The following is a 15697-nucleotide window of genomic DNA, read 5'->3' on the forward strand; positions in this document are numbered from 1 at the left end:
CCTGGCCTGTAGCCTGGGGCAGGGGCGGGGTGACCCGATGTGGTCTGGAGGGAGGAGTTGGCCGTGCAAGGAGGGTAACAGCGAGGATGGGGCGGCAGTCCATCCGTGGTGTGGACTGGCCCGGAGCAGGTGGGACTCCTGTCACCGGGGGCATCAAAGGAACCCCAGAGGTTTCCTCTCACCAACTGACCGCTTTGTAGGCCTTCCAGGCCTGGGATTCTGGGATCTGGGCTGGCCAGTGCCAGAAGGGTGGCAGAGGCAGAGGCAGGTAAGAAGAGTCTGAGCTCTCTCTACCACCGAGCCTGCTGGGGACAAGGTCAGGAGGTCACGGACTGAACCAGCCCTGGCCGTGGGTGGGAGGGAGAAGGCAGCCAGACTCTCCTCCCTCAGCTCACGCTCTCACCTTTCCTTCCCAGGTGACTCTCAGGCTGGCCAGGTAAGCGAGTCCTCCCACCAGCAAGTCACGCGAGGGTGGCAGAGAGCAGGACCTGGTAGCACTGGGCCGCAGGGCAGCGTCCCGGGAGGGAGGGAGGGGACAAAGATGGCGTGTACGTAGGATTTTACTTGCAGAGAAGCCGCGGTGGGAGAGTTGATCCAAAGACCCAGGTTTACCCTAAAGGAAGTAGTAACAACAGCTCCTGTTTTTCCAGCAGCTGCTGTGCAAGTACTCTCGTTTGGGAAAGTCTGGGGCCCCCTTCAGAAAGGAAGTAGGAACATGTCCTGTTAGTCCTGGCTGTCACTCAGGCTTTCATCACAGCAGATGAGGTCTACAATTGGTTCCAGATTAATTCCGGATTCAGCACTTTCTGAGCCTGACTTGCTTAAGGTCTCAGGTCTCCTCTGTGAGTGGCTCGTGGGGAAGTAGAAGCAGAGCTGTGAATAGCCTCAAACCACTTCATTGAGAAAGGGGGAGCCCACCCGCTCTCCTGAGCCCAGGATTTCCCTGTAAAGAACTGAGTGTCCTCCTAGAAAAACATTCCAGAAGAGTGAAGCTGCTTCTTCCCTCATCAGTCTGCCAATCCCTACCCTATCCCTTGCCCCTCCAACCTGCATCCCTGACTCTCCCCAGATATTGTTTCCCCAGGGAGCTGCTTCTCTCCCTGGAGAAGCATGCATTGTCTCCCAGACCAAAGTTCTTCCGTGTCCTCCCAGCCGCAGCCATGCTCCTGGCCCTCTGCCATCCCCTGCCCATCTTTCTTTCCCCTGCTCCCCACAGCTCATCTACCTCTGTCCATGGGCTATGGTGAGGGACGCCATGTGTGGCCTGGGGTCCCAGCTCCACCACACTGGCCCTGTGACCCTCGGTAGACTGGTTAACCTCTAAAGCTTCTGTTGCTCTGTCTGAGATGTGGAGATCATAGCACTGATACGATGCTTGTTGCTGTAACACTGAGCTGGCACCTTACGTACATCGGCTCATTTGATCATCACAGCCTTCTACCAGAGGATAGTTGAGAAGATTCATTAAGACAGTAGACATAAAGTGCCTGGCAGAATGCCAGGGTGTAGTAAGAACTCATCAACATCCGGAATGAATGAAAGACTGAACGAGGGAGTTAGTTGGATGGGGAGCCTGGAGGCAGGGGTGAGTGTGGAGGAAGGAAGCACATCATGGAAGTGACAGGGAAGCCAACAGTGACCTCCTCCCGTTTCTGTGCAGGTCACAACCAGTGTTACCCAGCTATCTGCCTGGGTCCCAGGTGAGTGCATCCTCCTAGTGGTGCCCAGCAAACAAAGGGAGGGAAGGAGAGACCTTAATCTAGGAGTGGAGATGGTACCCGGGATCTGGTGCGCAGGCTCAGATCAGCTGAGGCTGTGGGTGAAGTGATGTGTGATCACTTTTCCTGGGAACTCTGTATACTGAAGGTGTTATAGGTCAGTGAAAGGTGCCGCGATGCCTTACAAATACCTCCCCAGCCACAGCACTCTTTCTGCCCTTCATGGTGCTGCTCAGCAAATAAACAAGACCAAAGAGGAAGGGCTGGCTGAAGCAGGGGCGGGTCAGGTACCCAGAGCGCCGCCCCCAGCCTGCCTTCCCTCAGGAAATGGTTAGAGCTCCACAGAGCTGGTCCCTGGGGCTGGGGACAGGGCACTGTTCAGAAGTCGGCTTCAGCTTCCTCTACTATGAGGTGGACACTACTGCCTGCCTCTTAAGGCAGAGGAGACACTGGTAGTCGAGGCAGAGCTCTGTGAACTGTAAAGAACTCTGCAGACAGAAGGAGAGTGCTGGGGCAGGAGGCAGGAGACCCGGGCTTCGGCTCCATCCCCAACAAGCTAGCGGCCTTGGACAAGGGGCCATTCCCACGAGCCTCCACCTCCTTCCCTGCGGAGTGGAGCGGGGAGACCAGATGTGCTCGGAGCCCCATCGGGGCTCTCAGATTCTCGGACTCTGTTTGGGGCCAGGTTAAATTTCAGGAGACTAAAAGGCAGGGGGGATGACCCGCCCTAGGCTCCACCTCTGGTTCTCGGAGCCAGATGGACCGGAGGGCAGGAAGGAGGGCAGGGCACTGCCCCTCTGGAGGGGATGCTGTCCAGGGGGTGGGAAAGTGGGCAGTCAAGGGGCTGAGGCCCACTCGTTCCCCCCGCCTCTCTCCCCTCCGCAGGAGATGCCACAGGAAGACCAACGCCGCCACTGCCTGGACAGGGGATCCCGGAGGCCCGGGAAGAAGAGCAAGTGACTGCCCCCACCGATGTGCTGGGGACCCCGGCCCCGACAGGTACCTGCAGCAGCCCCATGAGGTGTGGGCGACCAGAGCCAACTCCAGGGCTCTCCCACCAGATGCACAGTGTCCAGTGAACTCCCGCCGGGGTCAGCGGCCCCGGCCACATTCTGCAGACAGCACAGGGTGCCCCTAGTGATCGGGGGAGTCCCGTCTGGAGCACCGGTCAAGCCAGGCAGGAGAAAGAGAAGGAGTGCCTTCCAGGAGAATCCACGGGGCCTTCTTAAGGAAGGCGAGCACATGGGACCTCCGGGAGCCTGGCTCTTCCAGGCTGTTGACCCTGAGTCAGCTGAGTACCCCGGCGGTGGGCAGCCTCCTGCCCACAGGGAGGGCCGACTTTAAGGGAAGGAAAATGGTTCTATTTCTCAAAGTTGTTTAGCTGCCCTGGAGCCTGCGTTCCCCAGGCTCTGGCCACTGCAGTGGTTGGGGGGTGGTATGGGGGAGATCCCCGGCACATCCACCTTGCTCTGGAATGCACCCTCCTCAAAGGCTCGTTGTCTGGGGACTTGGTTCAAGAGAAGCAGGGCCAGGGTTGCTGCAGCTGTTCCCTGCTCACGTGTGTGCTCACGTGTGTGTGCTCGTGCGTGTGTTCCCACGAGTGTCCTCATCAGGGCCTTGCTGCTTGTAACCTCATAGACTGAGGTCACCTTGGGGTGAGGGGTATTTCCAGATCTCCTCCAGCAGAGGGAGAGACCCTGCAGGTTGGTGGAACAGTCCAGAGAGTGTGGGTGGGGCTGGGAGCTTGGCCTTCCTAGGCCTGAACCAGGGCGTCCCTGCTGCCGTCTCCCAGGACCCCTCTTCTCTGGGCTCAGTGCGCTGCTCCAAGGAGTGTCTTCGGCCCCCCTCCGCTCGGCAGGCCAGATGAGCTGGGTTAAGGGGTTCAGCTGGGGATTCAGCTATGTGGGGACAGAATCCCTCCCACGATCTACAGACTTTCGCCTGATCCCCCTTCCCCCTTGCCATCCCCCAATCTCACCCCTCTGGGAGGACATTTAGAACCTGGCTGGAGGTCCTCCTGAGCCCCCAGGCTGACACAAACTTGGAGCCAGGCCAGGGGCAGGGTAGCCCGACAAACAGGCCGGTGTACACGTTCAGTTCAGTCCAATTTAGCAAACGCTGTGAAGCCCCACTGTGCACCACCACAGGCCACATCCTGACCCATTTCCTTGTGTCTCTGGGGTTCCCTCAGTGCTGTGGGGCAGGCAGGGCTGGGAGCCTGGGTGTATGGGCTTCCGGCTGAGACCTGGAGCGAGAGCAGCACTCATTCATTCAGTCATTTGTTCATTCGGCATGTTTTAAGTGCCAGGTACGTTTCTGGTATTACGGACACAGTTCAAAAGACCTATAATCTCTTGCTCTGTATGCAGCCTCAGCCCTGAGTCCTGGCGAGTCTCTAAACTGTTTCTGAATTCAGTTTCCATCTCCCATTTTTATCCATTACCACACCCAAGGCAGTCCTTGTTTAATTCATTTCAACAGGTTTCTAGGGGCCCTCTGTGCCTCCCCTCCCACCCCAGTCCGTCTGCCATCTTGCTGCCTTTCTGAACAAGATGACAGGCAAGAAGCGTGGTCTTTCTGAGACAGTTCTGATCACACCCCACCTCCCATGACCCCCTTGCTTACAAGCCTGTCTCAACGTGGCACTCAAGGCCCTGCTCGGTTAGCCCGCGCCCACCTCTCCCCTCTTCCCCTGGCAGTTGTCCCAAGATCCCCCTCACCAGATCTGTCTGTCTGCTTAGGAAAAACTGGTCAGGAGTTGCCAGGGAAGGGAAGCACTCGCTGTGGATGAGAGCTCTCCCTGTATTCAGGGTGAGGTCAGGCTGGAGGCCTCAGCAGGGGAGCCCCTTTGCTGGGTTGCGGGACACAGGTTACTGGAACCCTCTGGGTCTCGGTCAGAGGGATGCAGTGCTTCAAGCTCCATCCTGGTAGGGCTCGGGACCCTGGGAGGAGGTGCCGTGGGTTCTTACACAGGCCATGCGATACGTGGATGTGGGAGGGCCCAGCAAAGGCTGGGGTGAGGCTTCTGTGGTCCTCTGAGGCCCGTGTGCCCTGCCCCCACCCCACTCCACTGCCTTCACCCATCCGCACCCCACCATAACCTCTGCTTTGCTCCGTCATCCACAGGCATTGACAGATGTGCTGCTGGAGCCACCAACATCTGTGGCCCGGGAACCTGTGTGAACCTCCCTGATGGATACAGATGCATCTGCAGCCCCGGCTACCAGCTGCACCCCAGCCAGGCCTACTGCGCAGGTATCCACGTGGGCAGCCTGGGCGCACTCAGTGGCTGGGCTGGGTGGAGGCAGGGCTGGAGGACAGTCCAGAGTCCAGGCAGCCGAAAGCCCGAGCAGTGCTGTGTGGTGGATGGACTGAGAAGAGCAATCCCTATGGACAAAGCTCACCTTAACCTCGGGGAGACCGGTCTCTGGGAGCACCATCTGATGAGTCCCCAGGACTTCAGGAGGATGGGAAGCCACCCCAGGGTCCCCTGAATGGTACTTGGAGCCTTCAGCTCTGAGATCAGCCCACCCCTCAAACTGGCCATCTTGCTGTCTGCATAGCAGACTGAAGCCACGGCCATCCCTGGGGGAGAGGTTCGGAGGCATAACACATAAATCATCCAGTGTGGGCCTCATCCACTCCCCCAATATTTTTATACAAGGGAGACACATCCACTGTGCCTTGAAGGAGAAAGGAAGTTATCACCGGGCCGCTGGGGGAGGGAGACACGGGGCAGGGGGGAGGTGCGGGGCCACTGCCCCAGGCCCTTGGTTCTTGAATGGGCCCAATGAACCGACTTCATGGCCCTCAGCCTTAGAGATTTTTCAACTCCCCAGCCTCCTCTGCTCCCTCATCCCCTCCTTGCCCCACAGCACCACGCCCTGTCCAGGCCTTAGCATGGGAGGTTGCTGGCAGGTGCCCAAAGGAAGGCCTCCCTGACTGTCCTTCTCACCTCCCTCCGCTCAGATGACGATGAGTGTCTGAGGGACCCCTGCAAGGGAAGGGGGCGCTGTGTCAACCACGTGGGCTCCTACTCCTGCTTCTGCTACCCTGGCTACATGCTGGCCACCTCGGGGGCCACACAGGAATGCCAAGGTAAGGTGAGCCACCTTTGCCCCTGGGAGGGGCACAGGACCCCACAGATAGTGTTGGGGTGGAAGAGGATCCAGGCATTCACAGCACTCAGTGACAGAGCTGCAGAGTGTGGGGAGTACGGGGGCCGCAGGAACCAAGATCAGGGCTCTAACCTGGACCTGGGAGGAAGCAGACCCTGCACTGAGGCTGAGGTCGCTGAGACCAGATGGAGGAGTAGGAATCTGAAAGGCAGCAACATTCACCAACGCTCCAAGGAACTGTGACTGGAGCCAAGAGTGTGAGGGGTCTGGGGACATGGCTGGAGATGAAGACGAAAAACCACGTCCCCAAATCCTGAGTGACAAGGAGCTTCTTTCTTATTGGATAAAGAGGGTGACCCATTAGGACACCAACTGGGACTCCAGGCAGCCTTGGGAGCAGGCTTGCCTTTGTTGGGAAATGCCTGCAAGGCTTTAAGCTTCCCTGGGAAGCTCTGCATGGGGCCGCTGGACAAAGATGCTTCCAACAAAGGCCCTTTAATATGCGGCATTTATACCGCATACGAAACACTCCACATACTTTTTTTTTTTTTTCCGCGGTACACAGGCCTCTCACTGCTGTGGCCTCTCCCGTTGCGGAGCACAGGCTCCGGACGCGCAGGCTCAGCGGCCATGGCTCACGGGCCCAGCCGCTCCGCGGCACGTGGGATCTTCCCGGACCGGGGCACGAACCCGTGTCCCCTGCATCGGCAGGCGGACTCTCAACCACTGCGCCACCAGGGAAGCCCTCCACATACTTTTTTATGAACTACAGAGAATAGGGCGCAGCGCTTTCCGAGCAGTGCCGTAAGATTCATAACCGAGTTGGAATCCTTCACCTAGAGAATGACACTGCTGTTCTTGGGGCTCACATTGCTGGTTCTGGCCTGGGCGCTGTGTGAGCTCTAGGGTTACTGCAATGAGTAAGGTGTGAATGTTGGCATTGTGGGATGAGGAAGCACTCGTTCCCTATGGAGGAATGTGGGAAGGTTTCCCAAAGGGGTGTTTGAGCGGGGACCGAATAATAACAGCTACCATTTAATGAGCACTTCTCATACGGCAGCACCGTCCTAAGCCCTTTATTTATGAAGCTCATCATCCCAACCCCATGCAGCACAAATCCTTATCCCCATTTTACAGTTTAGCAAACTGAGGCTCAGAGAGGTGAATTGAACCACCCAGAGACCTCACACCTAGAGCCGTGGCAGAGCTGGAAACACAATCAAAGTCACCCTGGCCCCAAAACATGGTTTCCTTCCAACACCTTCCCTTACACACACGGTGAAGGAAAGGAGGGAGCACAGGGTATTTCAGGGAAAGGGAACCATTTCTGCAGAGGGCAGAGCAATGAACAAGCCTGGCGTGCTCTGGGAATAATGATAAATCCAGTGTGATGGGAGCACGGGCTATGCAGAGGAAGTGTCAGGAGCCGACGCCAGTTTGCAAAGTGCCTTGAGTGCCAGGTCGAAGTGCTTGGTTGCTGTCCCGCAGACAGTGGCAGCCAATAGAGGTTTGTAAGCAGAGGGCTGCGATGCGGTCAGCCAGCTTTCAGGGAGATGACTCAGGCAGGAGTGCTCAGAACAGTCTGTGGAGTTATCAACGGCAGAGGCCGGGAGCAAGGGGTTTCTCTGGGCTTCGCAGCCTTGGCAAGTGTTGTGGGCCAGAGGCACTGCTCCCTGCAGGCCCAGCCCACGATGCTGGCCTGCGACAAGCAGTGGCTGCTGCAGGGAAGGGTGTCGCCAGGACTGGCCCAGACAGAGGGTCCTGCCTCGTGCCAGCCTGGGTGTCCGGATGTCTTTGCCAACCCGACAGCTGGGGGAGGAGGCAGGAAGGTCAAGGTCAGCTGTCAGAGCTTCTCCCAGTGGGGTCTGGCTGCGGTGTGATGAGGCCTCATCCAGGACAATATCCACTTTCTAAATTTTGCTGCTCTGGTAAAACAAGATCTCCTTATTTTTAATATTTACTTTATTCTTATTTATAAATTATTTCATTAATTTATATAATTAATTAATAGAAGGCATTACAATTTCTAGAATTAAAATTTAAATATAAATAATTGATTAAGATAAATATTTGAATATTAAATATTTAAAATAACATTTACTTTACTAGTATCTATGAGCATCTTTTCGTATATGAGCCTTTGGGTTTCCTTATCTAGAAATTGCTTGTTCTTATCTTTTGCTCTCTTTTCCAGTCGTCTTTGCTGCTTTTCCTTGTGGCTCTTTAGGAGTTCCTTATAGATTCCAGATAGTTGCCTGGGTTTAGATATGACAACCCTTCCACCTTGTCCTCTGTCCATTGACCTTATCCACATGTCCTTTTTTAAACAGAAATCATTAATTCTGATGTATTGAAATTCACCTTTTTGCCTTATTTTTTATGCTTTGGGAGCTTTATTTAACAAGTCCTTCCCCACTCTTAATTCACAAAGATATTCTCCTACACCTTCTTTCATTAAAGTTACAGTTTTGCCTTTCACAACATGTTTTAATCCATCTGGAGTCCATCCTTGCATGGGTGTTAAGATCGGGTCTTTTCCATTTCCATTTTTCTCCATAGAACAAGTCAGTTTTCCCAGGCTTATTTATCAGGCAGTCATCCTGGCCTTACCAGTTTGTGGGTCCTTTATCAGGTTCTCTTTAGCTTCCCAAAGGGAGGACCAGTTATTTCAGAATTGCCTGGAGAGTTATTAAAATGCAGGTTCCTGGGCCCGCCCAGTACTGCTGCATCAGAACCTCTGGATGTGGGCCTGGGAGTGTACATTTTATACCATCTGCCAGTGACTCCACTGTGCACAAAAGTGTCATGAAGTATTGCTCATGTCTGTAAACAAATGCTTAATATTCCATTCATGTAATAAGTACTTTTGGGGGGTCTGGGCTAGGTACTAAGGACACTAGGATAATAAGGCACATTCTCAGTAGTCAGGGAAAAAAAAAAAGCAGTTACTATTCAATATAAGGGTTGATTCCTAAGGGAACCCTGGGAGGGGCCATATGGGTTGGAGGGGCGAGGGCAGCCTCACTGAGAGATGAGAAGGAAACAGCCAAGCTGGTGGGTGGGAAGCCACTCCAGGCGAGGGAACAGCACGTGCAGAAGCTCCTTAGGCTAAACTCCTTAGGCTTATCCTGTTGGCCTCAAAAATATCGAGCAGTTGTATTGCCTGTGTACCTCCTCGTTACTATAGTAACCATGTGATTACTATAAGTGCTCTTATCTGGGATAAACACGATGAGTACCTCTCCACTCAACCCCATTCATGCAACCACAGATAACTATGCCAGAAATCAACAGCAGAAGAAATACCAAGAAGAGGACATCTCAGCATTAAGATATATTCCTATTAGTAAAGTAAATCAAGTGTTTTTTCTTGAGGCCAAAGAACTTTACACCAAAAACTGAATTGTATGTGGACTAATACCAAACAGTTATAAGTTTTTGACATTAGAATTTTGACCATAAAAGGAAAAGAAGGAGACATGTGGGAAGCAGCAACCAAGGTGAGAGAACCAGGCGGGGCTAGGTCACAAAAGGTCTCACATGCCAGGCTGAGGAGCTTGGATTTTATAGAGTAGGTTTAATGCTAGAATAAAAATAATAATAGCTAACATTTCTTCAGTGCTCACCTTGTGTCAGGCAGGCACTGTGCTAAGCCCTTTACCTGGATTATCTCATTTCATCTGCACAAAGCCTCTGTGAAGTGTTTGAACCATTGCTACGGGTTGGGGCAAGGGTGAGTCCTCCATTAATTTGAAGTGTTTTGAACCATTGCTACCAGTTGGGGCAAGGGTGAGTCCTCCATTAATTTGACTGTGGGGGGCAGGGAATGGGGAGTGACCAGAGTGACCTAGAGTTGATAAATTGAACCCACCCCTTTTTTCTTTTTTTAATTTATCTTTATTCTATTTATTTTTGGCTGCGTTGGGTCTTCGTTGCGGTGCACGGGCTTCTCATTGCAGTGGCTTCTCTTGTTGCTGAGCACAGGCTCTAGGCACGCAGGCTTCAGTAGTTGTGGCACGCAGGCTCAGTAGTTGTGGCACACGGGCTTAGTTGCTCCGCAGCATGTGGGGTCTTCCCGGAACAGGGATTGAACACGTGTCCACTGCGTTGGCAGGCGGATTCTTAACCACTGCACCACCAGGGAAGCCCTGAACCCATCCTTGGAATGGGAGTAGGGCTCTGCTGGCCATCAAACCAAGCAGAGGCATTTGTGTGACCAAAAGCTTGGAGGCTGGACCAGTGGGGATCAGCATACACAGCAAGGCTGGGGTGAGGCCTTGTGAGGCAGGCTGAGCAGCAGGGAAACCAGCAGGGGAGGGGCAGGACCAGGCTTGGGTTTTCAAGCCATCACAGGGCACCATTATGCTTTGGGACAATGGCAGAAACCAAATGGACAGATCCACAGCTGCCTAAGATGCTGTCTCTCACTGGCTGCTTAATCCCTAACCTTATTTTCTTTGGTGGGGGGGGGGCATGCCATGTGGCTTGTGGGATCTTAGTTCCCCTGACCAGGGATCGAACCAGGGCCCCTGGCAGTGAAAACGCCATCCTGATCCTAACCACTGGACCGCCAAGGAATTCCAATCCCTAACCTTTAGGAAGGCCCCTAGGAACTCTAGGAGCAGACTTCTGGGGGATTTATTGGGGTCAAGAGGGGGACTTCGTTGGCTTCCTCAGATAGTGCCCTAGGCACAGCCACCTGACCTCAAGACCAGCCCTTGCACTGGGGTAAGGAGACAGCTGTGAGAGTCCCCATGGGCCCCCAAAGTAGCCGTCCCCTCCAGGAGAAAGGAACTCAGGAGTCTGCAGGGGCCGGAGCCAGGTCAGTCTCAGACCCTGCCATTCATGGCTGCAGCAAGGATGCCTTCCCTGCCTGGGCCTCAGCATGGGTGTCCTTGGCCTTGGCCTCTGAACGGATGTCCCAGGACCCCCTGCAGGGCTGGCCCCAACTCAGGACTTTTCTGTGTGTTCACAGACATAGACGAGTGTGAGCAGCCCGAGGTGTGCAGCGGGGGGCGGTGCACCAACACGGAGGGTTCCTACCACTGCGAGTGTGACCAGGGCTACGTGATGGTCAGGAAGGGCCATTGCCAAGGTAAGGAATGGGGTGCCGCTCTCCCCTCTCCTGGCCCCTCCCCGGGCACTGCCCACTGCCAGCTCCCCTTCCAGCCTATCCCCGACTGGGCCCCTTGATGCCGAGCCCCCTCCTGCGCACAGAGAGGCCTATCTGTGGATTCTGGAGCCCTTCTGTCCCTCAGTGGGATTTTGACATCCTGTCTGTCCCGGCAGCACAGAGCACAGTAACTTTATGTACGTGAGATCCCGGGAGCACCTCTCCATGCACCTCTGCCCCTCACCTTGAGTCATGCGGCAGAGGGAAGGTTGATCTATCTGGGAGGTGCCTGGGGCCTTGGGCTTGGCCTACTTGCTAAAGCTTTAAGGCTGTGAGCTCCTCAGAGCTGGACCATATCCTTAGATGACCATGCATGGACACCTGACAAACGTCCATGTGTAGGACACCCCAACAAATGCTAGTGGAATAAATGAACAAATGAGCCCTCCTCCTGGCCCCCTTTCCCAGGCCCTGCCATAAGTTGGCTGTGTCATTGCCAACTGATGTCCTCACAGACTGGCTTGAACCTGCCACCATCATGTCAGCTCCTGGCAGCCCTGCCACTTCCAACTCCCTGCCAGGCTGGGGGTCCCAGATGCTTGCAAGAGGCCTGGGTCATGTGCTCCCAAGACTGGCTGAAACAGGAAGGGGTGAGGGGGAATCCAGGCTCTCTCTGGAAAGAAGTTCTGCCCTGGATCCAAGGTTAGGGCCAGACGCCTCCCTGCCTCCACATTTCCCCGGGCCAGGATTCAGAGGGTCCTAGAGGTGAGAGATGAGCTTGTATGTCTGGTGAAGGGAGCCCACCCCCTTCCCAATGCCACTACCACAGAAGCAGAGTCCAGAGCCCTGGCAGGTCTTGGCAAAGGGGAGAGGTCACTAGGGATGTAGGACAGACAATGCTCTGTCTGCAACCCTGGCGCGTTACTTTCCCCTCTCAATGCCTCCCCGTTTAAACTCAGGCCCACTTATGATCAAAACCTGAACCCACTTCCCTTATCCTCACTAACTTACTGGGGACAGACAGCCTGGCATGTTCCGGGAGAAGGGAGAGTGAAGCGAGTTAGCATTTGATGTGTGCCTGCTATGTGCCAGGTGCTGTGCTAGGGATCTGATAGACTGCCTCATTTAAGCATCGAACATTATTAATTTGGCATTAGACTTTGTTAAAAAGTAAAGCAAAACTAAAGGAAATGAACTAAGAAAAATACCAGGACATTAAAAATATCAAATTTATACTAATCAGTCCGTGCAAGAGCACAGGCTCTGGTGGAGACAGGCCTGGGTTTGGCTCTTGTCTCAATGTCTGAAAATGGAAACCATAATGCCCATCTTAAGGGCTCTTGGGAGGACTGAATAACCTGCCATATACAAAGTGCACATGCAACCCCTCCGCGAGTAGGGGGCGGCACTCCCGTCTGAGGACCCGTTCTCTCTCACGTCTAATCTCCCCTCAACGCCCGAGTCCGTGCCCCTGGATTGTCCCCTTCCCCTCCGGAGGAAAGGTTCCAGACACACACCTCGGCTGGGAGGTCAGGCTGAGTTCCTGGCCCAGGGCAGACACTCTGAGTCTGCTAAGAGAAAAACGGATGTAGCCTGCACACTTCTCCAGGTTTCCGTCCATAACCACAGAGCCGGCCCATCACCCCGAGAGCCCAGAGAATTTCCTCTCCTTCTTTCTTCTTCTTCCAACTAAGAAACCACTCTTTCCAGTTAAACTCAAAGTCTCTGGTGAAAGGCCCGAGTGGTCTGGACAGCAGCCCATCCAAAGTCTCGACGGCATTTCCATCGTACCAGGACTCTGGGTTCCCATGGAAAGGGGTTAGATTCCCCTGCAGACTGCCAGGGCTCTGCTGTCCCCACCCACGTCCAAGGTCACCTGGGCGTCTGGCACCTGAGTGAGCGCCCTCTCCACCCTGTGCTCTGACAAGGAACAGAGGCGGCACCCTCACATTTCCTCACGCAGAGGCTGCAGCGCTGGTTAGAGAAGCTCCAGGATCCTCCCAGTGTACAGACAGCAGGCTGGCAAGCTGGTCCCTGGGGTGACTGTTTCCTTGGGTCTTCTGGAATCTCTTCAGCAGCCTCATACCAAGAGGACGTGAAGGTTTAGTTAGTCACATGGTCTCATTCTTTGCTCAGCAAACACTTGTTGAGTGCTAGCTGGGTCCCAGCCATGGGCTAGGAATAGAGCAATAAAAAGACAGACAGCTCCTGCCCCCCGAGGACCAGGGTAAAAGCTACCAAAACATACCATAAGCTTAGATTAAAATTCGAACCCTAGACTAGGCAGAAAAATCTGGCTCCAGGCACCAAGAGGTTGGTGGAACAGCCTCAAGATATCTGGTGACATCAGAGCCTGTGCCTTTAACATGGAACCCACTTCACCCAGAATCTTTATCTGGCTCCTTTAATCGGCTAGGTTAGTGGCTCCGTTATATCCACCCCCACTTAGGAGAGGCCTGCCCTGGCTCAGGTGGAGACTGTGGGCTGCTTTGACCCTCTGCCCTCCCTCTCTCACCTGCTGACAGACCTCTCACACATGATCATCGCTGGCTGGGGCTCTGGTCTGAGGAAGGTGTGCCAGGTGTGCCAGTGGTGGGTGTGCCAGGATAGGCCAGGTTATACTACATTAACAACCAACCTCAACCTTAGTGATTTAGGACACCACAAACTTGATATCTGACCAAGGCCACATGTCCATCATGAGGAAACATCCTGCCCCACGTTTCCTCACCCTAGAACCTGGCTAAAGGAATAGCCAGCATCTTGAATGTGGCCAGTGTTCATGGAAGAAAGAAAGGGCACTCTGCAGGGTTGCACACAAATAAATGTTTGGGCCCATGAATTACACACGTCATAGCTATTGGCCAGCACTAGTCCCCTGGTCCCATCCAACCACAAGGGACCAGGAGGCACAAGCCCACCATGGCCCAGAAGTGGAGAGCTGGAATTCTTAGTGAACAGCATTCGTCCTGCAAGTCTCCTAATGCCCAGTGTGAAACAGTTCAGGCACCACCTCCACAGATGTGCCCAGAACATTTGGGGCAGGGCAGACCTCAGGACCCTTTGCTCCTGGTAAATCTAATTTCCTTCCTATCCTGCCTGATCCCTGCAGGAGAGGTCCAAAGACTCCATTTTTCCTCAGTGTGGTCTTAGAGGAGGATCCTTGCCTCATTCTTTCTCTTCATCCCGGAGTCTCCCATCCCTGAAGCAGGAATTGTGGCTAATTCCCAATGGCTTTGCCCATTTTCCTTCGGTACCTCAGCCAAGGCCAGCGGGCCATGGTGCTGGCCAAAGTTGGTGGCCCTAGGACCTTCATTTCCTCCACCTCTGTCTCATTCTCTCCATCTCTGTCTTTACAGAAGCCCTTAGAATAGTTTAGCCTGGTGTCACCATAGCCCAACTAGGGGCTCTTGGCTGCCCTCTTTCCAGAGGTGAGCCTCATCTCAGTGTCCCCAAAATTGCCTGGGAGTTCTGGGTATCTCCTTACACACACCACCTGAAAAACCACCTGCCCTGTGTATGTCTTCCTCATGTGGACCCTCAGGGTGAGGTTTTGACCTTGAGAGGTACCTGGTTCCCTGGGACAGAGGGCTTTGATGTACCCGGTCTTCTGCAGACCAAACAACCTCAGAGGAGATTCATATTCACCCTCCACTTCCGGGCCCATGTCCTGTCCTATAATGACAGCTGCTGGCTTGAGTCCCTTTGCAGAAAGCCTGTGTTCTGACCCTTGGCCCTGCCTCCTGCCTTTCTTTCCTCCATGGGTGCTGAGTAGGTCTTCCTCCTGGGCAGTAGGGCCTCTGAATCTCATGAACTGGTGGCCTCCCTGCAGGAGAATGACAGTTATCCACACAGGGAGGGTGGTAAATCTGGTGCTCGGTCAATCTGTCTGTCATGAATAGTGACTGGGAACCTGGACACTGGGCCAGAGGAGCAGAATGTCCTCCTGCAGTCCTGACCCAGAGTTCAATCCCTGTGTTACAACCTCCCTAACTCAGCCCAGGTCTCCTGGGTGCCTTAGATGGTGGACTCCCCAGTATGCAAGCTTCACACTGGGAAGGGCCCTGCATGCAGTTCCTGGAAGAAAGCTCACCCTCCCGCTCCCTGTCACTCTCCCAGGACTGGCTGCCCTCTCTCTCCATGGATCACCCCTTCCCCTACTTGTCTGGTTGGTGCTCAGACTCATCCTTTCTGGCTGACTTTCCTGGATCTCACCAGAGTGGGTGCTGGAGCTCTACGTGGTTCTCAGCTAGAAGAAAAGTCTCCTCTCCAGCTGAGAAGCCTTGCCAGCCTCCACCTTCACTCTGCATCAGCCTCAGGGCTGGTCTTGGCCACATCTAAGATTGGGGGGTCATCCTCAGTCCTCATTTCCTGGTGCAGGGAAGCCCATTTGGCCTTCATTGCCCAGCTGGGATCTATTCTGGGGCCTCTGGGTTCTGCCAAGCATGTCCAAACACGTCACTGTCACCCCTTGTAAAGGAGCAAGGGAGATACGAAGGCCCTTCCCAAGAGTCCAGCTCATGAAGTCAAGCTCTCTCACCCTCCTGTAACTAGTGGATGGGCAGCCTCCTTCACCAGGGAGTCTCCCTTCCTAAAGCTCTTCCATTTCTCTTTGTCCAGGACAGTGGGTGGGAGGTGGGGTTGGGAACACAAGACAGCACTCACTTTTTCCTAGTTTCCATCAGTACGGAAACTGACATCCCTCCTTCTCCCCAGCCAAGGGCAGGGTCAAGGATTTGCTTCTTCAC

General features: G+C 54.4%; 1 protein-coding gene across 3 annotated transcripts in view; it reads left to right on the plus strand.

Moving 5' to 3' along the window:
- Positions 1-15697, plus strand: part of LTBP2 (latent transforming growth factor beta binding protein 2) — a 101632-nt gene that overhangs the window by 71954 nt on the left and 13981 nt on the right. For all 3 annotated transcript variants that reach the window (XM_060095825.1, XM_060095823.1, XM_060095826.1), the window contains exons 13-18: positions 417-436; positions 1661-1700; positions 2604-2717; positions 4845-4973; positions 5688-5816; positions 10812-10931. In XM_060095825.1, the coding sequence (XP_059951808.1) occupies positions 417-436; positions 1661-1700; positions 2604-2717; positions 4845-4973; positions 5688-5816; positions 10812-10931 (552 nt within the window). The remainder of the gene's footprint in view (positions 1-416; positions 437-1660; positions 1701-2603; positions 2718-4844; positions 4974-5687; positions 5817-10811; positions 10932-15697) is intronic.

Source organism: Mesoplodon densirostris, chromosome 4 (assembly GCF_025265405.1).
Source record: "Mesoplodon densirostris isolate mMesDen1 chromosome 4, mMesDen1 primary haplotype, whole genome shotgun sequence".
In the NCBI taxonomy this organism is placed as follows: Eukaryota; Metazoa; Chordata; class Mammalia; order Artiodactyla; family Ziphiidae; genus Mesoplodon; species Mesoplodon densirostris.